The 26,186-nt window shown below is 47.8% G+C and overlaps 1 protein-coding gene across 2 annotated transcripts; it reads left to right on the plus strand.

The window, feature by feature from the left end:
- Positions 1-21,585: 21,585 nt before the first annotated feature.
- On the plus strand, positions 21,586-25,908 carry EGR2 (early growth response 2). Of its 2 annotated transcripts, XM_026504299.4 has the most exons (3): positions 21,843-21,914; positions 22,015-22,123; positions 23,454-25,908. In XM_026504299.4, the coding sequence occupies exons 2-3, from the start codon at positions 22,105-22,107 to the stop codon at positions 24,698-24,700; spliced, it is 1,266 nt and encodes a 421-aa protein (XP_026360084.1). In that variant the 5' UTR covers positions 21,843-21,914; positions 22,015-22,104; the 3' UTR covers positions 24,701-25,908. The 2 variants fall into 2 exon arrangements, with proteins under 2 accessions (XP_026360083.1, XP_026360084.1); XM_026504298.4 differs by having other exon boundaries at positions 21,586-22,123.
- Positions 25,909-26,186: the final 278 nt, after the last annotated feature.

Genomic DNA, 26,186 nt, shown 5'->3' on the forward strand with positions numbered 1-26,186 from the left:
GGAGTTAGAAAGAGGAGGGTAGGTGGGCATAGGTGGTGTTTGGATTCTTGCAAGCATGTATTCATTTATTACTTGTGTGGCTTTTTTTTAAAAGGTTTCTAGAAGACAGAGGAAAATATACCCCAAGCAGATATTAGGAAAGACAAAGAATTCAAACCTGGAGAAGGTGCTATCTCTTTCCCTCAAAACAAGATAAAATCCAGTAGGAGGGATAAAGCAATATATGGATTATGACAGGATGATGCCATGGAAGGTGTTGAGGAATCCAGATGAAGGAGAGATTCCCACTGCCTGGAGAGAGGAGAAAAGGCCAGGAGGTAGAGCCTATGGGATGGCAGGATTTTGACAGGGGAGGGCATTGAGGGGCTTTTGTAGGAAGGTGAGAAAGGCTGCACCATCTCTGGGTAGGATGTTTAGTCTAGTGTGTTGGAAGTGTAGGGTTCATTTGAAGCACAGTTAGCAAAAAGTCTAGAAGGGTAAGTTGGGGTTAGAGCTCCAGTAGCCTTTTTTGTTCTTCCCTTGGTAGTCTATGGGGAATACCCCTGAGTGGGGCCTTAGGTAGGTTAATGTGAATCTGATAAGGTCAGGTGGTTGAGGGACAGTGAGACAGGAGGCTGAGAGGCCATTTAGGAAACCATTGCTGTATATCAGCACTTTTCCATGCTCTGTTCAAAGTTAGTAGTGTTTTCCCCATGTACCTCCTTACATAAGTTCAGCAGCTAAGTAATCTTGGAAAACTTGCCCATTAAATCTCTTCTTAAAGATCTGCAATACTCTTAACATAATACAGGCCTTGAGAAGTCCTGCAATAAAAATGTGTTTAATTATTTCTCAAATTTATTTGAACCCAGAACATTCAGTTTGTGGCCTGCATTTTTCACAGTGGCATTCTGAACAACAGCAAGGTCTTTGGAAATCTTACAGCAGAATCATAGAAGTCTGAATAGGGGTGGGAGTAGAACAATGGGGAAAACAGGATGGCTGCGACCACCCTGGGGGAGGGAGTTTTGAAAGGGCTTGCCATGTTGTTTGGATGTGGGGACGAGAGAGAGAGAGAGATGTGTCAAAGATTCTGAGACTTCCTTACTTCTGCTATGGTTCTTCATACCAAAAATTGTAAGCATCAGATCTAGCCCTCTGAATAGTTGGTCACACACACGAAGCCATTCCTATTCAATGGCCCAGCATAAATTGCTGGCCTGAGAAAAAAATCAGTTTCCCCCATGCCCCACCCCTCATGAAAATATTCAGTTTAAAATGGGATGTAATGTAATCAACAGAGAGAAAAGACAATCCATGAAGTGGGAGAACATTTTGCAAATAATGTATCTGACAAGGAATTAATATCTAGAATATACAAAGAATGCCTACAACTCAACACACACACACATAAACATGGGTAAAGGAGTAAAATAGATATTTTTCTGAAGAAGAAATGTGACCAATGACCAATAAGTACATGAAAAGATGCTCCATCATTGATCATCAGGGAAATGCAAATCAAAACCACAGGAGATAACACCTCACACCCATCATCATGGCTATTATCAAGAATCCAAAACTAAAAAGGGTGGTGAGTAGGTGAAGAAATTGGAAGCCTTGTGTCCTGTTGATGGGAGTGTGAAATGGTGCAGCCACTATGGAAAATGGTATGGAAGTTTCTCAAAAAATTACACATAGAATTACCATATGATTCAGTAATTCTACTTTTGGATACATATCCCAAAGGATTGAAAGTGGGGACTCAGGTATTTGAACATCAATGTTCATAACAACATTATTCACAAGAGCCAAGAGGTGGAAACAAACACTTGGGTTATAAATGGGTAAACAATGTGGTATATACATACAACGGAATATTATTCAGCTTTTAAAAGGAAGGAAATTCTGACAGATGCTACAACATGGATAAAGACATTAGAAGACTTTGGGCTAAGTGAAATAAGCCAGTCACAAAAAGACAAATACTGTATGAGGTACCACTTACGTGAAGTTCCTATAGTAGTCGAATTCATGGTGACAGAAAGTAGAATGGTGGTTGCCAGGGCTGGGGGGAGGGGAACAGGGAGTTATTGTTTAATGGGTTCAGAGTTTCAAGAAGTTTCGAGAAGGAAAGAGTCTGGAGTTGGCTGCCGGTGATGGTTGCACAACAGTGTGAATGTACTTCATGCCACTAAACTGTACACTTGAAAATGGTTATGATGGTGGATTTATATTATGTGTTTATTTTACCACAAGTAAAAAAACCCAACAGGATATAGCATTTTGGTTCCTGTAGTCGGAAAGATGCTAATCTCTTCAACTGATTATTTTACTTTTTCTACAAGTTACAAGTGGTCTGGAGTTTCAAAACCTACATATACAAAACATTATCACCTATAGAAAATTTAGAAAATACAAATGCAACATATTATTCACTGTAGAAGATATGGAAAATACAAAAGTACAGAAAGAAAATAACATCACCCACCTCCTATCTGGAAATACCAAGTTATCTGGAGTAGCATTTTGGTGGATTTCCTTTAAGTCTTTTTTTCTGGGGTATCTCCGTGAATTCTCGGCACACTCTCTCTCTCTCTCTTGCTCTCACCCAGGGTACTAGAGGCATGACAACCACTGCATAAGATAGCTCTTTTGGCAGGGCCTAGTCCAATCTGTGGCCGAGGTAGCTGGTTATGTCAGCCATCGAATAAGTAGCAACCAGAGATTGCTTCTTTCATGAGGTGGATGTATGGGGCCTTCATTGATCATCTGACCGGTCTGATGTATAAACATAATGGGATTTAGAAGGGATTTGTCATACCAGGAATTAATTAGACTACTGGTTCCCAAGGCACTTGGGAACTTCCCTTGTCTTAGTGCTCATTAAACTTTATTGTAATGAGTGGTTTGATGTCTATTTCCCACTAGAATATAAGTAGGATCTTTGCCTGTTCACTGTTGTCGCCCATTGCTGAAAGTATCTGGATCGTAGAAGTGCTCAATAAATACTGGTTGAATGAATGAATTAATAATGGACGTTCATAATGACACTTAGTTTTGTAGGAGAATAAAGGGGAAGCTGCATAGAGTATTACTTAAGAGCATTGTTTCTGGACTCAGACGACTCACATTTGAATCCACCGTGTGTCATGTTGAGCAGATTACTTAACTTCTGGAAGCTTTTTCTCCTCTGTAATATGGGGATAAAAATAGTATCTATTTCATAAAGTTAGTGTGAGAATTAATTGAAATAACCCATTGTAAATCATTTAGAATGAACCTGCGACATAAATCACCGAATAAATGTCACTTATCATATTTAGCTTTCAGTTTGATAGTTTCACAAGCATTTCCTAGGTCATTAAATATTGCTGAAACAACGTGTTTTTAGTGGGTATGTACTAGTCCATATTGGAACTTACCACAATTTATGGACACTTACGTTTAGAATCTCTCTATTTTAAATAATTCTTGGGTGAGCATTCTTGTAATAGAGTAGTAGGAGCTCAGGCTCTGGTGCCAGACTGCCTGGGTTCATATACTGGCTCTGTGAAAAGCTCTGTGACCTTGGATACTAAATACCTCTATGCCTTAGTTTCTTCTTGGTGAGGTGGGGACACTAATAATCCGTAGGATAGTTGGGACGGATTAAGTGGGTTAATATATGTAGGTTGCTTATAATGATGTCTGCTAGAATTAAATGCTTTATAAATGTTTGCTATTACATTTTATTGCTCATCTTTTTTTTTTTTTAATTTTGAGAGAAAGCGAGCAAGGGAGAGAGAGAAGGAGCGTGGGAGGGGCACAGGGAGAGGGGGAGAGAGAATCTCGAGCAGGCTCCATGCTGAGCCCGGAGCCCGATGCAGGGCTCGATCTCTCAACCCTCTCAACCCTGAGATCATGACCAAAGCTGAAGTCAAGAGTTGGACACTTTACGGGCTGAGCCTCCCAGGTACCCCATTAATTTTTCATCTTTAACTTTCTTGGTCAACTCTTTAGACAACTGAAAACTTTGTTGAATTTGTGAGGGAAAACAGCATCTTTTTACTTTTGTTCAGTAGGATAATATTCTCGATAGGAACCCCTAACCTAAGTGCACGGTTTTGTGTTGGAGAAAACAGGGCATCATTAACTATTCGAGCTTCTGTTAACTTGTGACCCTTCAATAGTTTATTAACTGCATTCAATTTAATATCTTAAAAGTGTTTTTAGATCCTTGATGGTTTATAATTTGAAAAGAGTAGCTAATATTAATTCCTAAATATGATCCTCCATTACTGTTTATCATCTTATATCTTATGCAATAATTCCCTGGTTGTATTCCTAGACAAAGACTATTCGATATATAAATTTACATTTAATTTAATAATGCCATCCTAAGGCTATATTTGTGCCTTGGATATTAGTAATGATGATTGTATATTTATATGATTTATAAATAAATAACATTTATTTGTTAGTATGGACTTACAAATGTTTAAATAATAGAAGTGGTTGATTAAAAAAAAAGATTGAAGAGCACTGGCCTATAGGTTAAAGCTTAGATCCTTTAGGATGAAGTGAAAGACTGGTCGGTCCTGCTTCAACTTTCTTTCCCTTCACCTTCAAGCCCTCCACCCTGCATTCTCAGCACCCCCGCCACCGCACCAAAACACCTGCAACTCGTCTCCCGCTGGCTTGGTTCAAGTCCTTGTCCTAGGGCGGGTCTAGCTTCACACGTTTCTTTACACCATAACCTCAGACAGTGAGTCAACAATTTTTTTTTAATGCAGATGATATAAAATGGTAGTGAAAGGCCTGCCTCAGCCCTCGGTCTTCAGCCCTGAGCCTGTTCCCCTTCCCCATATTTAACCCTTTTTATTCCCAGAAGCCAAGCTTCAGCAGCCACTTTGTTGGCCAGAAAGCCCAACAGAGTTAGTCTTAGGATTTATTTTTATTTATGCAAAATGACACAAGTTTCTGTTTTGCAGTAGTAATATGAAAGTTCTCTTTTAAAATATATTTATTAATGAAAATAAATCACTTACATAAAAGTACAAAGTGGATAATAGTGCCGAATGCAATAAAAATGGCTGGCCAAAAAAAAAAAATCACTGCCCACACTGAGATTCCATAGTTCAAATGTTACTGGCAGAACAGGGACTAGAAGCTGGATCTTCTAATGGTCCAGGTCCTTATACTGGGCTCCTTTTTTTTTTTTTTTTTTTTTTGCAGAGTAACTTGTATAGATTTTAATGTCTGTCACTGTCTGGCAGCAGGACATAGCTTTGGAGCATCACGTGTCCAGTGACGCTGAGGTAGAGAACATGGAAGCCTCTGGTTTGAGGGACACGAAAATTAGAGACCTTCCCTGAGGCCTGCTTGCAGGCACAGCAGCTCGGACTAGGCAAGGACAGCCATCCCACGTGGTACTGGGGGGACAGGGTGTTACTGATGCTTGGTGTTAAGGATGGGGAATCCTGGATCCCCTTCCTGGCACAACGTCTGAGTCTGAGGTTTGGGGATAAATGACTTGACTACTCCAGAGGTGACTCACTGCAATTTGGAAATTCTCAGCTGCAGCCCTCACTTTAAGAAAAATTATTATTATCATCTCTGACTAATAACTAGCAAAGTCAAAGTGAAAAAAATAACTCATTGGGGATGCAGAGAAAGTTCTTTTTTTAAATCTTTGTATCGAGCTGCCATGTACAATAAGGCAGATGCAGATAACAAATCTTAAAATATTAACTGGGTAATTATGCCAATTAACATTTAATTTTATCTATCCCATCACATTTTATCTATAATAGCATCATAGGTAACACCTATTGCTGCAGACTTTTGAGAGTTAATTAAAACCACTCAGAACCAACAAAAGGTCATTCTTTTTTTTTTTTAATTCACTGAAGTTTAAACAACCAATTTTCCATTTTGAAAATTTACTCCAAATGGAAACTTTGAGAACCAGGCCCAGAGACAGGCGTCTTTCCTTCCTGTCAACTGCCTGAGGACGAGACTCTCGTTACCAAACTCCCCCTGGCTCTCACTGGGGCAAAGTCTACATCAAAGGCAGAGACAGATTTCTGACCCCCAGCCTAATGCAAGGTCGCTGTCCCCCCTGGAAGGAATGGACTTCCCCCTGGCTCTCCAAACTCAACGACTGTCGCTCAAGTGAGTTCTCAGTTCCTATTCGGTCCGGGAGCCCAGCTGAAGAGCAAGCAGAGGCCACACGCTAAACTGCGCCATTGTGTTCCTCATGGTTCATTTCTAGCGGGGGCTGTGGATCCCAGGGGAGCTGTCTGTGCAGTGGGTGTGGACCAGAGCTGATCTGCCCATGGGGGTTACAACTGTGGACAGTCCAGGAACCAGGGCCTGGGAGAGGGTGGGGACACTCTGTCTTTAGGGGACTGTCACGTCCTGCGGGGGGGGGGGGGGTCCTCTAGACTGTCAGTGCTGTGTACAAGGCTAAGGGTTTGTTTGTTTTTTCTCTATCTATCATTCTATTATAACACCACGCCTGCATAATTTGGGGCCCACCTTCTCCCCACACAGAGCCTCATAACCACTTTTTGGTGAGGTGTCTGTGCAGTAATTCTCAGAGGATTCTGATGGAAAAAGAATGTTTAGCTGCTGCTAAATGCAGCCTCTTCATTTTTGAGTGGGCTGCACGAAAGCATATTTCTCCTTTCTTGACTGGGTTCAATAATCCTTGCCCGGAAAACTAAAGAAGATAAATACATACCTAGCTTATGTTTATGGGTCTGCAAATACAGTAGCCAAACTTTTTATCAATCTTCAAGTTAAGTCCCCAGGACCCATGAATTCTACCAATTGGCTGCTACAGCTTATGTTTGGAATTTTTTCCCTTTGTCTTTTATTGCTTATTTATTTATTATTTTTTTTAATGTTTCAAGTTTTTATTTAAATTTGGGTCAGTTAACATATAGTGTAATATTAGTTTCAGGACTAGAATTTAGTGATTCATCACTTACTTCTAACACCCAGTGTTCCTTCCAACAGGTGCCCTCTTTAATCCCCATCACCCATCTAGCCCATCCCCCCTCTACCCACCCCCTCTCCAGCAACCCTTAGTTTGTTCTCTGTAGTTAAAAGTCTCTCTAATGGTTTGCAAATGATATAAAGGGTTAGTGTCCAAAATCTGTAAAGAACTTATCAAATTCAACACCCAGAAAACAAATAATCCAGTTAAGAAATGGGCAGAAGACATGAATAGACATTTTTCCAAAGAAGACACCCAGATGGCCAACAGACACATGACAAGATGCTCAACATCACTCATCATCAGGGAAATGCAAATCAAAACTACAGTGAGATACCACCTCACACCTATCAGAATGGCTAAAATTAACAACACAGGAAACAACAGGTGTTGGAGAGGATGCAGACAAAGGGGAACCCTCTTACACAGTTGATGGGAATGCAACCTGGTGCAGCCACTCTGGAAAACAATAGGGAGGTTCTTCAGAAAGTAAAAAATTGTACTAGTAGGTATTTACCCAAAGGATACAAAAATACAGATTCGAAGGGGTGCATGTACCCTGATGTTTATAGTAGTATTATCGACAATAGCTAAGTTATGGAAAAAGCCCAAACATCCATTGACAGATGAATGGATAAAGAAGATGTAGTGTGTGTGTGTATGTACATATGTATGTATATATGTACACATAATGGAATATCACTCAGCCATCAAAAGGAATGAAATCTTGCCATGTGCAACGATGCGGATGGAGCTAGAGTGTATTATGCTCAGTGAAGTCAGAGAAAGACATACCATATGATTTCACTCATGTGGAATTTCAGAAACAAAACAGATGAACATAGGGGAAAGAAAACAAGAGAGGGAGGCAAACCATAAGAGAGACTCCTCTGTCTTTTATTAAGAATAAACCAATCCATTAATCCATCTATCAGAGTTTATTGGTCATCGCTCACAGCCATGCTGCCGAATTAGAGGTAGGATAGAGAGACTACCAAGCTATGAAGGACATGGTTCCACCTAAATCTGAAGAAATGAGTGACGTCCCTGTGGTCTGCTTCCCTCATGGCCACCACCACCCCCCTGATTGTCCTTCCCCTTCTTGGGACCCTGTACCTACGTTTTTCAACTGGTCTGGTAATATTTACCATGTCCTTCATGCATCCTATTGATTTATGCACTTGCCTCACCTCTTTCCTGGACTATTGGTTCCAAGAGGCAGGAACTCTAATTCCTCTTGCATTCTCTGTAATCTCTGGCACAGGACCTAACACGCGCTAGGTCTCAAAATACTTAGCGGATTATTTCATCAGCAGTGCCCTCCCTCCTCAATTTTGACAGATGACATTTGTTTAACTGTCAAGTATAATTTACACGTGACATTCCTGGTTCTTTTGGAACATGACAATGAAAGAATGGACTTCTTTCGTTGCACGTCCATTTTCTCTCTACATCATTTATTGATGATTTGTGTGTATGTGTGTTTTAAATAACCAGGTCCCAGTGAAGCCAGCCGATTCTTGATCAACTTATTTTTGATTTTTTAAAAATTATATAAACTATAGTTTCATTTCTAGAGCCCAAATTAACATACAATACTGAAATTAAAGTAAGCCCACGGGATTGCCATTAGTGCTTTCAAGACCAAATGTTAATAATAATGATATTTACTAACTGAAATTTAACAGTATTCATTCAGAAAGTAACATGCAGCCCTCACTGCCTTAGACCAAAGAACATAAGTTACTTTAAATTTCTGTACTCTAATTAGATAGAAAAATCATTTCTTTTCTTCCTCCTGTCTCCACTCCTTTATATCTATATCATTTTAACCAGAACATCCATTTGAAAGAATTAATGGAATCCCTGGGTCTTACCTGAAGTTTGAAAAAGAATGAATCACTTTTATTCGTAAAAGTGAACAGAGATGTCAGTAGTTATGGACTTAGTCAGTCTACCTTCTAAGTATAACCCATGTATACATCTGAAATTGGTTTGCTCCGTCCACTTGCAAATGCCTTGGCACAAGCAAGGCAGAGGGATTCAATCAAACGATTTCATGGAGAACAATTTCCGTAAGAATTATCTGATCTCTGCATAGGAGAAAGCAGAGCCTAATTTGTTCTTTGTAGAGGAGAGGAGGCCTCTTCTACAGACCTAATCTGGTTTGCTTTGTCATGACTTGAGATGCTATCTTACGGGGTGTCCAGTTTGGGGTGATGCCGAGCCTGCAGCCCTTGGGCTCCCCCTGGGTCCTCAGGGCCAGTTAATAATAGACTGCCAAAGCTGCACGGGGCCTTGGGTGCGGCACAAATACTTCTGTTTTACAAATAAGGCAGCTGGGACGCACGGAGGGAAGGGACCACACTAAGGCAGTGGGTCCCAAACCTGACTGAGACTGCTCTTTCATTTCATTTCGTGCTACTTCTGGTGTTGGGCATATGGTGGTGGTTGTGACAGCTGTGGTTCTTACCGTTGTATATGCCCAGCACCAAGAACATGACGCAGTGATGGACAGGGGATGAGTGACCAGGGACGAGTGGGGAGGTCTGGGAAACAAAGGCTTGTGCTGAGATCTGAAGGAGATGTCCATTCAGGCTGCTGAAATAGAATACCATAAACGGGGCAGTTGACAGACAATAGTAATTTATTTCTCACACTTTTGGAGACTGGGAAGCCCATGATCAAGACACCAGCAGATTTCATGTCTGGTAAGCGCCCACTTTCTGGTTCACAGGTGGCTATCTTTTCACCGTGTCTTCACAAGGCAGAAGGGACCCAGGAGCTCTCCAGAACCTCTTTGATAAGGGCACAGATCTCATTCATGAGGGCCCCACCCTCATGACCTAATCACCCCCAAAGGACTCGCCTCTAAATACCATCACACTGGGGAATAGATTTCAACATAAAAATTTTAGGGGCACATGATATTTGGTCTGTAGGACTAGATGTAGATGATCAAGGGATGGGACAGGAACTGTTCCAGACGAAGGCAGTGGTGAGAATACAGACTCTAAGATGGAAAGGACCTTGGGATGGTTGAGAGGTGGCCCAGCATGGTGAGCATGCTACCAGAGGAAAGAGCTATGGTTGGAGGGGTAGGACACAGCCAGGACATGTAAAGATTTATAGGCCATGGAAAGGAGGCTGTCAGCTCGTCATCAAATTTAACTTTTTAAGAGGGCATTTTCTTTGTTGTTTTTATTGTTTTGATATAGATTGCTGGGACTAGGCTTCCAATGAGTCAGATGTGAAGCTGGACCAGCACATTTACTGGCCAGTTCCTGGGGCTGCAAGTCAGCTCCTTCCAATGTATTAGTGACCCTTTTGCCACCCTCTGGCAAACATAAAAGTGGGGGGCAGTGTTACTCATTAGACAAGGTAAAATTGGCCAAATTTCAGCCACACACACAACAAATTTCACCTAAAAATACTACGTGATTATCTTTGAGCAGACCGTGGCATAGGCTAGCTAAGTTTGGAAAAAATGAAACCATCAAGGCCTTCCATCCACAAAGTGATGAATTTGACCCCTCCCCCGGTCAGGCTGGTCACCCCAGTAGGATAGACCCAGCCACACTTATGCCACCCCACGCAGATGAGAATCTCTTCTGATTGCACCACAGGCTGATAACCCAGAGGGTGGCAAGCAGTGAGTCAGTGCCAACCTCACAGAAATGGGACAAACGAGGACTACATGGGATGGACCTGGGGCAGGTGGCCCCCCAATTGCCTTTAGTGACCTCGAGGGCTAGGAGCTGGCTGGTGGACAGCTGGTGGTGTCACTTGGCTTTATGCTGTCAGCCTCTCCGCTGGGGGTAAAATGACATGGGGGTACAGAACAGGGTGAGCACACACCTGGGGAAGGGAATACATGACCTAAATGTTAACTGGCCACCAGCCATCAAAGTGTCGTAGACATTTCACAAGCATCCAAGGGCCTGGGCCTTCCCAACCAGTGCTTGAGGCTTACATTAGGCAGAGCTCTCAACACCAGCACCACGAGACCCGGCTGGGAGAGCCCGTTCTGCCTCCTCCATAGCTGTGTGAACTTAGGTAAGTGCCTTGGCCTCTCTGGGTCTCATTTGGCTTCTATGGGCAGTGGGGAAGGTGAACAGGACCTTGCCAACATCACAGGGTTGCGTTCCAAGTCCCAAAGGAAGTATGTGTGTGAGAGGGACTGGGGAAGGATAGAGAGCCACATAAAATGTCTGACGAGGCTTTACAAGCTCTGGGAAGTGTGGGAAATCAGGAAGTTCATCAAAGAGTTGATATGGATGCTGAAAGGATCAAAAGGAAAACTTCAGAGGACAGGCTGTAGGAACTGAGATCTGTCCATGTTAAACAGGAGAGGTCGAGGGCCGTATCCAGCCTGGGACTAGTTCTTATTCAGAACATCATGACTAACTTCTTTCATGTCTCCTGAAGAGAAAGCAAAATAAAATGCACAATAAAAAAAAAAAAAAAAGGAACGTTTTCTATCCTTGAAGAATGAACATCTCGCAAGCGTGTTAAATACCAGAATGTGTTACTAAAGCAAGTTTGGTATTTTTTCTCTAATGGCCTTACGGGAGATTTGTACCTGAGTGTGGGTGGCCTAAATGTGATTCTGGCTGAAGATAAGGGAAGATACTACATTACAAACAGAGCTTTCCCTTTTTTTTTTTTTTTTTTTTTGGTTCTTGGAATTAAATTCACAAGAATTTCCAGGCTGTAAGCTACATGAAGACAGGGAGTTTTGTTCACGAATGCATCCCTAGCACCTAGCACAGTACCTGGTGCATGGTAGGTACTTAATAAGTCTTCGCTGAACGGCTTAACAGAACACCATGGCTTGTCCCAGCATTTGAAAGCAAGATCAGCCCATGCCTGTGTATTCACTTAGCTCTCCGGCTCCCCTATCTAAGCAGCCCCAGCCCCAGCACGTCGTGGGCCGGCTTCCTGAGTCACAGCAGCGGCTTTCAGACCCCAGAGATTGTGAACAGAGTGGAGGGAGTCAAGCCCACTCCCGGTCAACTGACACCACCAGGCTTTTACCTTATGTCTATATTGGGCTTCCGGCTATCATTTTCCATTGCTTCGGTTTGGAGCTGCCATTGTATGACAGAGCGTAGAGATGAGAAGCCTGGAAAAGCAAGGAAAATAAGTCTTCTGTTGAGGCATCTTCACCCGAGGATTTCTGAGTAACAGATGAAGGGGCTAAAATGGTCATTTTGGTCATGTCTTTGGTGTTTCCTGTTTCATAAAATCCAAACAGAGAGAAGAAAGGATCTAAATTGTTCCGATTTTCCTCTTTTTGAAGTTTCCATGGGCTGTTGCCTAAATAACCTTTTTTTTTTTTTTAAAGATTTTATTTATTTGAGAGAGAGAGAGAGCACGAGCAGAGGGAGAGGGAGAAGCAGACTCCTTGCTGAGCAGGGAGCCCGACCTATGACCCACGACCTACAAGGGGCTCAATCCCAGGACCCTGGGATCATGACCTGAGCCAAACGCAGCCGCTTCACCGACTGAGCCACCCAGACGCCCCTAGCTAATCATATTTTTAAAGAGCAAACGTTCTAATTCTGAGAGGCTGGGAGTTGCCAGGTTTCTGGGGAGGTTCTGATTGTGCGCTTACAAGGCCATTGACTGAAATTGTTCTGTTACCCAGTGGGGATCACCCTGTAACCACAATATTCTCTCAGGCACAACAGCCCTTGAACAGAAACATACATTCTAGTTAATTATTAGGATAAAAGAAGTCGCGTGACCACAGGTCTAGGCCTCTATTTAGCATCAGGGAAGCAGACCTCCCAAGGATGCATTCCAAAGGCCCCAAGCCTCTGGGGGACAGGTTCCCCAATCCCATGTTCAGATGAAAAGGAGTACACAGAGCTGGACCACCTTCCAACGTGAAGGAGGGAGACAACAGACCACTTTGAAGGGCCTTAGGAATGGTCAGCAAGCGAACGGGTGAGAATTTCAGTTCACTTGCTGATGCCTCGTCCCTGCCCTGGAATAGTAAACGTCGCCTCCTCCTATCTCTCTCCAATCTACATTCAGCTCTATCACTAAAGGTCCAGCAACCTGCACAGTTGCTCTGGGAGACGACAATTGGGTGTGCAGTGCGTGCCCTGCTTTTCAGAACGTGTTCTTAATTCTCTCCCTTTGACTCACCGCGATACTCTGGCCGAGGGCAGCTGAGGCAGGAATGCCCAGGCCCATGGTAAAGAAGAAGAACGTGAGGCTCGGAGAGATTCACTAGCTTGTCCAGTTACACAGGCTGGGGTAGGTCCTGGGAGCACTTGCCCACAGGCGATGGAGTCACCTGGGTTTTACATCTTGGGTTTACATCTTGGCACCGGCTACTTCAGTAGCTCTGTGGCTTGGGCCTGTGTGACTCAGTTTCTTCATCTGTAAAGTGAAAAGAGTAATGATATCTGCTTCATAGTATGGTTGGTAGGCTAAGAGATAAGGCAACATAGTCAGCAGAGTGCTTAGTACCCTTCAGTGCTTGGTCAATATTAACCATTATTATTATAAGGATACTGTTATTATGGAGAGATACCACGGAGCCTGATTCCCAATCTAATGCTTTTTCCCCTACACAGTGACGCACCCGGCAATGGTTCCGCCATTCTCCCTCCCTCCAATCCTTCCCTTCTGCCCTTCCCTCTGCCCTCACCACCTTCCTCACTCAAGACAGTGAAAACTCAAACTCTCTTTGCAGACGCTGTGGCCTGTCTGGTTGCTATTTAATAGTCTGGGCAGGCACGAGAGGATGTGAAGTCTCTACATCTTTGCGGCATAGGGTTGAGAAGTATCATCAGATATGGGGAAAGAACAGCCTATCTCCCAAGGCTGCCACCCAAGGCTTGAGCGATGCGAGGAGAGGAGGCCCTGCTGTTTCCTCCCAGCAGCAACCAGCAACCCAAGCTAATGCCATCAGTCTGCAGCAGAGCTGGAACTGGAAAGGAGGGTCTTGGGGCTCCTTACCCTGAGTCCCTTCCACTCCCCAGCTGCATGCGTTGCCCTGCATCTGTGACCAGTAGCCCAGCGGAGGGAAGAGTCAGGAAGGACAGAGGCTGGACTGAAATGGGCTTCTAGGTTGACGTCTCCACAGTGGTCCTCACTCTCAGGTGCTGTGGCCTCAGTGATTCTCACTGTGCTGAGAACAGATGGTGGCAGCTTGGAACTTCCTAATTGAAACTTTCCCCAAAGGGTGTATCTGAAAAGAAGCCCTTCAGAGGATGTTTTCTGGGGTCCTTGTCCTTGATCTGAAGTCCAACATCTCCTGGAGAAATCACTAGACGTACGGTGCCGTGGGCTGGGGAGCATTCGGTACTCAGGAGCTCTCTGACAAGATGGCAGAGGCAAATCTCAGATGGGCCAGGCCTCATTCCTCTCACTGCTGGGATGTCTCTCTCAGGGTCCTATCCAGAACTCTGCTTGCTGGAGAACGGACAGGGAGCACACGTGGAGGCCCCTGCCTTCAGGGAATTGATGGAGTTGAAAAAGTAACAGCATAGAGACTACGTGAGACAAAGCACAAGGCAAGTCCAGTGCACGGGTTACCCGAAGGCTAGGCATGTCTCTCATGGAGCCCGGCCTGCAGATTTTGCACCCGCTCTCCCTAAATTTTAAATTTCTATCCCACACTTCTAAACCTCCTTGGAAAAACAACAGTATCATCATTATGCATTTTGATCTTCCGGGGGGAAAAAGGTGTCATGTCAATTAGGTTATTATTAATGTGGAACTTGGCTTTCGAAGTTTAGATGATGCTTTCCACAAGGGCACAGCTTGTTATAAATTGTGTGTCAATAATCACTGCTTTCTGGATTACCTTTTCTCCTTGCAGCCAAAACTTGAAACTCCTCAGTAATACTATCATCATTATTCTTGGAAGCTGGAAATCTGAATTTGGGAATAAATATCACAAATGTTTCATATATCAGTAGTGGATGTATAGCTACTCTTTTTGCTTTTATCTGCTGCAGGTTGCTCTCTATCACGTGATGCACTTGAGAGACGTGGGCTTTCGGAATTGAGAGAATAGGGTTCGTATTCTGGCTTGCCCATTTCCCTACTGTCTGAATTTGGCTAAGCTCTCTACCTTCCTGAGCCTTAGTTCCCTCGTCTGTGAAATGGGAGGAAACAGCCCGATTTTGCAAGACGTTTGTGAGGAATAAAGCAATGAACCTAGAAGAATATAGTATACTGTCTATCTGTAAAGTAGACGTTCGGTAATGGTAATAATTTAAAAGCTAACAATTAGTGAATACTTACTATGTCCCAAATAGTATACTATGTGCTTTTCACATATCACTGTATTTAATCCCCAACATACCCTATGAGATAGGTGTAATCATCTTTTCCCTTTTCATAGATGAGTAAACTGAGGCACAGAGAAGTTATATAAAGTGCTTAAGAACACACAGCCAGGTAGTGTCAGAATTAGGATTTAAATCTAGGACCTAGGATTTGAATCCAGGCCATCTGGGCCTCCAAAGCTCATAATCTTAACCACAAGAAATGGTGGCCATCCCTGTCAAGATTATTAAGTTGAAATATGAAGTGCTGGATTTTCTTTCTTTCTTTCTTTCTTTCTTTCTTTCTTTCTTTCTTTCTTTCTTTCTTTCTTCTTTTTCTTTTTTTTTTGGTTTAAATGCTGCAAAACAGGGACGCCTGGGTGGTGCAGTCATTAGCGTCTGCCTTCAGCTCAGGGAGTGATCCCAAGGTCCTGGGATCGAGCCCCGCATCGGGCTCCCTGCTCTGCTGGGAGCCTGCTTCTTCCTCTCCCACTCCCCCTGCTTGTGTTCCCTCACTCGCTGGCTGTCTCTCTCTCTGTCAAATAAATAAATAAATAAAATCTTAAAAAAAATAAATAAATGCTGCAAAACAACAATTCTGACAACTGGACGCAGTGACTGGCCCCGTCCCTTTCTCAACATAAAAACAAAGCTTCTGTAGGAAGTCCTGACATTACTTGGAAAAAGGAAAATTGCTTTCCATAATCTTGGTAATGTAAGCAGGCTGGAGACATGTGTATGAAAAAAAATCTAGGACTTCTCCTAGTTATAGTGAACTTCATTTTTCATACATTTAAATGTATAAGCTGAAAGATTTAACATGTAAAAGCATAAGAAAAGGGTGATTTGGAATGGAGGTTTCACTTCGAGCCTTGGTGACCAAACTGACAGACTATCGCTTATTAACCTGGACCCCAGATGGATATCTACCTTGTCTTCAACAGTTGTGATAAATGATGCATTGATTTAATTTTTATTTTTTGCCAGCAGTGGTAAAGTGATCAGTAGGTTTGACAGGATGTGTTTCTACTGGAGAAGCTCCTCCAGTTTCTTCATTTCCAATGGGACAAAATTCACTTGGTCTGTCATTTCCTGATTGAGAAATAGACAACTAAGGAATGTTATTTCATTAAGACTGTCACTGAAACACAATGCTGATGTCAATAAGCATTTCTGTCTATGTTCTCTCTTCTTGCTGAAATCTTGTTGGCATGTTCTCATTCGTTTGCAGAAGTTGAGTGGTAAAAAAAAATTCTCAAATGTTAAAATTATAATGCCATTGTCATTAGTCAGAAAAGATAATTCCAGAGAAAGGGGAGATCCGGTAGAGGTTAAAATCTCTTGGGGGCTGGGAGGAGTATGGTTTGGGGAGGGGCTTGCATCGGCTAACCCTCAGCCCCAGTGCACTAGGTATGGAAGGTGGCCTGGAGGTTCCCACTCACACTGGCCTTTCTTTATTCCACAAATACACTCTGCTTCTTCCCACCTTGGGGCCTTTCCACACCTGCTTTTTCTCCTGGGAATGCTCTCTCCACTGCCCTTTCCTCAACCCTTGCTCATCCTTCAGACCTTGGCTTAGAGAAGCCTTCTTCAACATTCTCGGCTCCATTGGGTCCTTTGTCCTTTTCCTTCACTGGGGTTAAACACTGTCATTGTTTGTGGTTGTGTATCTGTGTGATTGACTGCAGGGCCCATGGGGGCAGGAACCAGGCCCGGTTTTAGGCACCACTATATGCTCAGGGTTTGGCCTAGCGCTTGGTACGTAGGAGATGCTCCACAAATATCTGTTGACTTGTGCTTGCTTACTCGCGGTTCCGCCTTTAGGGTGAGCGGGGTACCCCATGCTTAAGCCAGTGCTGCTGCTGCTGTTACAAAAGGAGCTCTTACTTCCTCCTCTCCAGATGATTTGTGCCAACAAAACACAATTTCGGTTGCACACTGGGCTGGTGGGAAGCATTACTTCTCTCAGGCTTCCCAACAACGCTGATTGGCATCATCTGTGCTTGGTTTATAGTCTTTGGGATTACCAGATGCCTGGTGAGATGCTGAATGCAAGCGACCATTTATCAGTTTTCTAGGCACACAGGGGCACCTTTAAGGAAGTCTTGCCTGGATGGCAGAGTTGGCAATCAGCCTGATTTTCACTGAGATGCACGTGTCCTCTGCCATTCAAGTTCGGATCCCTAATCTCATGTGTGTCTGCAGTTAAGAGCAATTCTGACACCCCTTTGATTCCCACTCTGGTAGCTGGATTAGAATGGGAGTGAGTACAAAGGATATTACAAAACGAATGGCCTCTAATCATGTAAAAAATATTTCTTAATAAATCAAAATGCAAATGCTAGCACATTATTTGGGATATGCCTCATGGCTGACTGTGATTCTCAGTCCACATCACGGGGAAAAAAGCTGGAAACCACTTACAGAGGGGACTCTGAGGGCTAGCCAGAAGCCTCAGGCTGCCAACCTTGCTACTCTCTCCCAACCAATCCCCCACTTGCAGGGGCAAGCCGACCAGAGGCTCCTCTCCTTCCTTGCCCTTTTATGTTTTGGGTCTGGAATTCAGGACAAAGCACATCTGAATCTGGCATAATAATCCTGACGCATCCTGGAGTACCCCATTTACTTGGGCATTTTGACAACTCTATTTTAAAGAAAGACATTTATTTGCTCGGGGTGTTTTTTTTCCTCAGGTTTTTTTTGGGGGGGGGTGATTTAAGAATCAATTTATTTGTAACAGTTGGCTCTTTCAGTTTTTTTATCAGAATAAATTCAAGTGCCTAAAAGTAGAGGCCCCAGTATATCTCCATACTAACTGCCACATTCCCCCTTCCTTGCTTCTCTCCTCCCCAGCACAGTAGGGGCTCTGTAAACACCTGAGGAGTTTTTCCTGTCTCTACCTCTTTCTTTCCTCACTTACTGCGTTTGACTTCTCCTATTACAGGGCCTATTAGTATGCTGGCTTTGTGCCAACCTGCTTACTCCATCCATAACATAGGTCTAGAGAGCCCAAGAATTCAAATTCTGCCTTCACCCTGGGAAGAGGTGTGTGTCCCTAAGGGTCCTGCGGCCCTTGCCCTTTGAAAGCTCTGACCTCAGCTTTCCTCTCCTCAGAAATGCCAAAGAAAAGAGATGGAGTTGGCGAAGGTGACCTGTTTCTTCTCTAGTGGGCCGAACCAGGCTCTCAGTCCTCAAAGAGCTGTTCCTTTTCTGGAGCTGGGTTTTCTGGAGAGAAGGATGTAGCGACCAGAGCACTGCACTTGGAGTCAGAAGATCCGGTTGCAAGTGTGAACACCACCGCTTATCAGCTGCGTGACTTTAGGCAAGTCACTTTAGCTTTCTTATTACTTACCACGGAGTGGCTGGCTTGAAATGAGTGTGCCTAGACTTCGTTCCATTAGCATTCTTTTCAAAAGAAGAAAAAGAAGAAGGTGGTTCCAGGAAGTATCTACTGACCCGTTTCCAGCAGAGGTTCAGGGAGGGCCTCCCAGGACTGGCCCCAGGCGCCCTCCCGGGAGCCCGGGGAGCCTCGCGGCCGCTAAGGCTGACCCCTGCCCCAGTCCACCCCGGGCACACCGCGGGCTTGACACGCTGCCGCTCTTGAGGGAGGTGTGAGTTGTTAGAAAGCTCCGGATAATTCCAGAGGGTCAGTCACTCCCACTTACTCTAATGTGCTTGTCAGACGGGCCACGCAAGCCCGCCTCTCCTCGGTGGGGCCCCCTTCCCCGTCTCACCCTCAAACTCAGCCTCCTTCGGGAAGGGTAGCAGCCTAGGACCGCAAGTCTCCCCCATGCCAGGGCCGCCCCCAGCCTGCGTCCTGCCCTTTGCGCCCTTCTCAGCCGGCACTCCAGGAGCTCCCCCTCCGGGCGGCGCGGGGTGGCCGCCGGCGGGGTTGGCAGCAGCGCCCGCCGCGGGGCGGCCCCGGCGACTCGCCCGCCCATGTGCGTGGAGAGGAGCGAAGCTCTAGCAGTCGCCGCGCCCGCTGCGTGCGTGTAGGTGCCTCACCTCCGAGGCCGGCGGGGGCCGTAACCCGAGTCCCGCTGCCACAACCCACATTTGCATAATTTGCCCCCCCTTCTTTCGGACTCAAGGCTGGAGATGCGAGTCGGGCTCCCCTCCGAGGCGTCGTCTTGCCGGTGGTCAGCGCGGGGGCCGCGGGACCGGCCGGAGCGCAGGCGGAGCGGGCTGGCGCACGTGGTAAGAGCGCAGCTTTCTTTTCTTTTTCTTTTTTTCTTCTTCTCTTTCTTTCTTTCTTTCTTTCTTTCTTTTTTTTTTTTTTTTTTTTACGAAATGGGACTTTGCACGTTTACGCCGAGGGTGGGGTATCTACAAAGGCGCTAACGTCGCCTCGATTTCCTTCTTTTCCCTTTTATTTCTATCTCCAATTGGGAAAAGAGCGCGCAGTGCGAGCAGTAAACTTTCCCAATTTTTTTCTGGGCGTTTGCAGTCGGGAAGGTGGCGGGCCTCCCGAGAAGACGATTTCTCGGCGGGCAGGGGGAGACGCGACACTTCGGCGGAGGAGCAGAAGCCGCCGCCGGCCTCGCGGGGCCCTGACCGCCGCGCGCGGGGCCGGGTGGGAGCGGGCTGGCCGCGGCGGCAGCGGCTGCAGGTGAGCGGCGGGAGAGCCGCCTGCAGCGCCGCGCTTCCTCCACGGCGTGGCGTCGTGGCTTTCGCCCGCCCGGGCCCCCACGAGGCTGGGGCCGTCCCGGGCCGGGGGCGGGAAAGGGCCTGGCCCGGCCAGGTCCCAGAGGCTGCCCCCGCGCTCTATCCCAGGTCTTGACGGCTTCGGGGCGGGACAGAGCCAGGCAGGCGGCGGCGCGCCGGCTTCGGCACCTGGGCCCAGCCTCCCCGGGCCCGGCAACGAGCCAGAACCTCGCACAACCACCGCTTTCTGGGACTCTGAAAAGTTTTTAAAAATTGCTTTGGGAACTAAACAGGAAGGTTTCCATTCGGGACAGTTTTGTTGTTGTTGGTTTTTATTCGAAAAGGGAAACGCGTGTGGGGTGATGGCGGCTCGAAATTGGCGTTAGCGACGCTGTTTGCTGTCCCTCGGGACCTCGCTGGGCTCCCCGAGGTGGCTCTTGGCGAGGCAAAGGCAAGATTCTTCCAAATGTGCGTGTTGTGGAGTAGGACTCGGGGGAGGGCAGGGCGTGCCCCGCCAGTGTAGGCTTTCGGGGGTTCGGGGCTGCCGGCACGGCGAGAGGTGAGGAGGGGTGTGTTGGCAGAGCACACTGTGCAGCAACCCCCGGCGCGCGCTCGGCTGGCCGGGCACTCTGTCGGCGAGGCGGGCGCCCCGGCGCGCTGTCAACAGGGAGGTGTGTAGCGTAAGGTGTGCGAGTGGGTGTGTGAAGAAGGCAGCGGGGGCGGGAGTGTGTGTAGCGGAAGTGGAGCGTGTGTGAGTGTAAGAGTGTGTGTGTGTGTGTGTGTGCGTGTGCGTGGCGGGGCAGGGTGAGTGTCCAAGCCTCCATCTGGACGCCCCCACACAGCCGACCGCCCAGACGCGCCGGGAAGGGCGCCCGCTCCGCGCAGCAGCTGAAGGGGGGCGGGGAGCGCGCGGGCAGAGGAAGGGGGGTGTCTCCGGCTGAGGATTTCTCTCGAAGCTCGCCGCAATTATTCTGCTCCTCCTAGGGTCTACCCCCCAGCCCTAAGATGCCCGAAATACTTAAACAAACAAACAACCCCAAACCTGTTCCGTTTTCGCTCCTGTATAAATAGAACAGACTTTCCAAAAAAGCAATACCGCATTCACTCTTATCACCAGCCACTTCTTTCCACCAAGTAATTCAGAAAAAAACAGTCAGCTTCCGTGAATGCATGCAGCTTTTTTTTTTTTTTTTTTTCTTCGCTGCCTCCTTTTGCTTGCGGTTTTGAGCTGCCAAGAAAGTGAGTAGGGGTTTGACTGTAGTGTCTCGGCTCCGCTCGGTTTCTTTCCGAAGTTTAATTTTCCGGAATGGCTCCCAAACAAGGGCTGGGGAGGCGGAGCCGCCGGCACCGGATCTTCGCCTTTTTTGGAAAGTCCCGGAGAACCGGAATTCCTCCCCGCCCGGGGAGGCCTCGCCGCAGCTAGGACCGGCAAGCTCTTCCCCGGTGGTCTGAGCCGGACTCGCGGCGCGCCCGCTCCCCGCTGGGCCCTGCGCCCTGGACGGGGACTGGGGCTCGGGCTGCGCGCCCTAGACCCCCGCGATTCCCCGCTGTCTGAGAGCCGGGCGTCGCGAGCCCGGCGGAGCCCGCGCCGCCGAGCCCGTATGCAAATCGGCCATGTGACGGCAAGAAGCCGCCTGGCCCAGCCCTGTTCCTCAGTCCATATATGGGCAGCGACGTCACGGGCATTGAGGACCTGCCCATAAATACTTACAGCAACACTTTCCGTCTAACCGAGAGAGCAGCAATTGATTAATAGCTCGGCGAGGGGACACACTGACTGTTATAATAACACTACACCAGCAACTCCTGGCTTCCCAGCCGGAACACAGGAGAGAGTCAGTGGCAAATAGTCATTTTTCTTCTTTCTTAGAAAAAACAGCAACTTGTTTGCTAGTTTTATTTCTGTTGGATTTTTTTTTTTTTTTTGTGGTTGCTTTTAAGCGTGGAGGGCAAACGGAGATACCAACTTAGACTCAGTCCAATCCCTCTCCAAAACGGCTTCTCTGACGCTCCAGGTAGAGAGGGAGTTGGGTCTCCAGGTTGTGCGAGGAGCAAATGATGACCGCCAAGGCCGTAGACAAAATCCCAGTAACTCTCAGTGGTTTTGTGCACCAGCTGTCTGACAACATCTACCCGGTGGAGGACCTCGCCGCCACGTCGGTGACCATCTTCCCCAATGCCGAACTGGGAGGCCCCTTTGACCAGATGAACGGAGTGGCCGGAGGTAAGCCGCATGTCCCTTTCGCCGGCCGGGACCCACGCGGCTCGAAGGTGGTGGGTGGGGTGCGGTGCGTGTGCAGGACTTGGAAGAGAGGGCTGGGGAGCGAGGTGGACGGTGTTGACCGAACCGGGTGCAGGAGAAGCCCGCGGGAGCAAGGACCGGATCTCTGGGGCTGGGCGCGCGGGCAGATGCACCAGGTCGTCAGCGAGCGGGCGTGCGTGCGCCGCGGCGAGCCCAGCCCCCGGCGGGCGCGGGGATAAGAGTAGAAGAGGTGCCCCACCAGGCGTCGGGCTTGTGCCCGCTCGTGGGCCGGCGGTATCCAGGCCTTCCCCTCTCCCGGGGCAGGGACAAACTGACGGGAAAGTTCGGGCCTCCGGAGGAGAGCTAGAGAGCCGAGCGGCGGAGAAGCGCCAGAGGAAAGCGTCCGCCGCTCCCTCCCGGGCAGAGCCGACCCCGGGAAAAATCTCCGAGCGCGTTCCGGGAGCGGCCAGAAGGAGCACCCCCACCTGCGCGCCGCCCGCGAAGTTGAGGGGGTTGGCGAGGCGGGAAGGAGGAGGAGGAGGAGGGCGGGCAACGGCGGGAAGCGGCCCCCTGGCTGCCGAAGAAGGCCCGCGGGGGCACCGGCGCCGCTGGTTTCCTTGGCGATGCGGTGGAAAGTGGTCCCCAGCGGCCCTCGCTCCTTCCTTGAAGCTCCGCCACTGGCCTTGGGCTGGGGCGTGCGGGTGTTGGGCAAGGCTGATAAGGTTGGGGAGGCAAAGGACACCTATAGATTCCTTCCACTGCAGCGCCCCATACCCTGCAGCAGCCGTCATCTGTAGCGCAGCAGGAGAGGGAGGGAGGGAAGGCACCGCGGATGGGTAGCAGCCGGGATATCACTGATCTCTTTCTCAGGTTCCCCTCTCTCGGGCAGCACTGGCTGGGATCAGTCTCCTGGTTATGTCTCCCCCGGAGCCCCAGCCGTGGGACACCCAGACAAAGGAGAGGGAGAGAAGTTCCAGGCAGATGGGGATTTTTTAATATTGTTGTTGCTATTATTGGGTGTTTTTATTGGGGATGAGAGCCACAGATGGCTGTGTGTGGGGGTTGGGAGTAGCTCGTCCTGCTTTCCTGGAGGTAGTTTGAGTCCCAGACTGTCACTGGCTGCCAATGGGATCCTGGGCTATCTTCTTCTCACTGTTTCTGAGCTGTAATTTTCCCACCTGTTGGACTCTGCCCCAGCTCTCCTGTGCTAGGATCCTGGGGTCTGGGATGGACCTGTGTTTAGAGGGGATGACAAGGGATTCTTGGCTGCATTCTCATTGCTCCACCTCCATTCTTTCTGTTCCCTCCCCAGATGGCATGATCAACATTGACATGACTGGAGAGAAGAGGTCCTTGGATCTCCCGTATCCCAGCAGCTTTGCTCCCGTCTCTGCACCTAGAAACCAGACCTTCACGTACATGGGCAAGTTCTCCATTGACCCCCAGTACCCTGGTGCCAGCTGCTACCCAGAAGGCATCATCAATATTGTGAGTGCAGGCATCCTGCAAGGGGTTACCTCCCCAGCTTCGACCACAGCCTCGTCCAGCGTCACCTCTGCCTCCCCCAACCCACTGGCCACAGGACCCCTGGGTGTGTGCACCATGTCTCAGACCCAGCCTGACCTGGACCACCTCTACTCTCCACCACCACCGCCTCCTTATTCTGGCTGTGCAGGAGACCTCTACCAGGACCCCTCAGCATTCCTGTCAGCAGCCACCACCTCCACTTCCTCCTCTCTGGCCTACCCCCCACCTCCTTCCTACCCCTCCCCTAAGCCAGCCACGGACCCTGGTCTCTTTCCCATGATCCCAGACTATCCTGGATTCTTCCCATCACAGTGCCAGAGAGACCTACATGGTACAGCTGGCCCAGACCGCAAACCCTTCCCCTGCCCTCTGGACTCCTTGCGAGTCCCTCCTCCACTCACTCCGCTCTCCACCATTCGCAACTTTACCCTGGGGGGCCCCAGCGTTGGGCCCACAGGGCCAGGGGCCAGTGGAGGCAGCGAGGGACCCCGGCTGCCTGGCAGCAGCTCAGCCGCCGCCGCGGCCGCCTATAACCCACACCACCTGCCACTGCGGCCCATTCTGAGGCCTCGCAAGTACCCCAACAGGCCTAGCAAGACCCCAGTGCACGAGAGGCCCTACCCCTGCCCAGCAGAGGGCTGTGACCGACGCTTCTCCCGCTCTGACGAGCTGACCCGACACATCCGAATCCACACGGGACACAAGCCCTTCCAGTGTCGGATTTGCATGCGCAACTTCAGCCGCAGTGACCACCTCACTACCCACATCCGCACCCACACTGGTGAGAAGCCCTTTGCCTGTGACTACTGCGGCCGCAAGTTTGCCCGGAGCGATGAGAGGAAGCGCCACACCAAGATCCACCTGAGACAGAAGGAGCGCAAGAGCAGTGCGCCCTCCTCCTCCGTGCCGGCCGCCTCCACGGCCTCTTGCTCCGGAGGCTCGCAGCCTGGGGGGGCCCTGTGCAGCGGCAACGGCAGCGGCATCGGCGGAGGGTCCCTGGCCTCTTGCTCCTCTCGGACCCGGACGCCTTGAGATGAGACTCGGGCGGATGCACCAGCTCCTTGAGGCCCCGGAGGCCCATCGTCCACTGGTGCACAACAAACACTACCACCTTGCCTGCCCCTCTCCCTTCCCTGGGCAAGGGCCTTGCTGCAGCCTGGCACTGCCCTTTCCACTTAGAAGCAGGTCCTTCCCAAACTTAGCCCACCGTAGTCTCTCTTAGGGGAGTTGACTGTCACCCTGAGGTAATGGCGAGGCTCGGAAGGGGGTTGGATGGGGGCTCCTGGCCTAGAGGGCTGAGGCCTGACCCTGCTTGAAAGGGTTGTTTGACTAGGTTTTGCTTCCCCCTCTCGTATTTTGTCCCATTACAGGATTTTGACTCTGGGTGTCAGAGTTGATTTGAGACTTTTTCTACAGTAGGTTGGGAGATGCTGATCCCTTCAGGTGGGGGCAGCAGAAAGAAGCAACGCTGATGTGCACTTTATGGCTTGGGACTGATGTGGGGACGCTGTACAGTGAATGAAGCATGGCCTTTATGCTGCATTCTGTGGCCCTAGAACAGTGAATCAAAGCTTATCTAGTCGTTCCAACCCTTTAAGCAATATGTATTATAAACTCAGAGAACGGAAGTGCAATGTGATGGGAGGGACATAGCAATATCTGCTCCTTTTTGAGTTGTTTGAGAAACGTAAAGACTATTTTTTCAGCGTATATCCACTCAGATTTTGTGTATTTTTGATGTGCACTGTTCTCCAAGTTCTGAACCTTTGGGAAAAAAAGTAAAGCATTTATGATCTCTTGAAATGAGTCAGATTAACTTATTTAAAGGGGGATGTACATATATTCTCTGAAACTAGGATGCATGCAGTTGTGTTGGAAGTGTCCTTGGTGCCTTGTGTGATGTAGACAATGTTACAGGGTCTGCATGTAAATGGGTTGCCTTACTACGGAAAAAAAATCACTCCCTGGGTTTAGTATGGCTGTATATTTCTGCCTATTAATATTTGAATTTTTTTTTAGAAAGTATATTTTTGTATGCTCTGTTTTGTGACTTAAAAGTGTTACCTTTGTAGTCGAATTGCAGATAAGAATGTAAATAATATTACTGGAGCTGACTTGTTTGGTTATTAGCTCTTAATAGTTGTGGAAATATAAATGATTTATTCTAACGCAAAACCACTAACTGAAGTTCAGATCATGGATGGTTTATGACTATAGTGTAAATAAATACTTTTCAACAATATTTTTGCTGCAGAAATCATTTATGAAAGATTTCCTGGGTGGGAATTCCATGATTATCCAGGGGGTTTGAATGCTTTGACCAAGCCAGGATCTCCCAAGTTTTCTCTGCTGGCCTTTCAACACCAGCCCGCTCACCCCCAAAGCAATCTCCATTCATAATCAAACACTAGTGTTCCGGGGATTTCCCCCATGCATTAGTGTAAAAGTGGGGAGGCGTTGTTTTGACTCATTGTTCCGTCCTCTATCACAGCCTATAGCTTCTCTCGGCTCCTGAGTG

Source organism: Ursus arctos, unplaced genomic scaffold (assembly GCF_023065955.2).
Source record: "Ursus arctos isolate Adak ecotype North America unplaced genomic scaffold, UrsArc2.0 scaffold_7, whole genome shotgun sequence".
In the NCBI taxonomy this organism is placed as follows: domain Eukaryota; kingdom Metazoa; phylum Chordata; class Mammalia; order Carnivora; family Ursidae; genus Ursus; species Ursus arctos.

Coding starts and splice junctions, on each gene's coding strand:
- EGR2 (XM_026504298.4), top strand. CDS start 21,955: ATGATGACCGCCAAGGCCGTAGACAAAATCCCAGTAACTCTCAGTGGT. Junction 22,124..23,453: donor GATGAACGGAGTGGCCGGAG/GTAAGCCGCATG, acceptor TTCCCTCCCCAG/ATGGCATGATCAACATTGAC.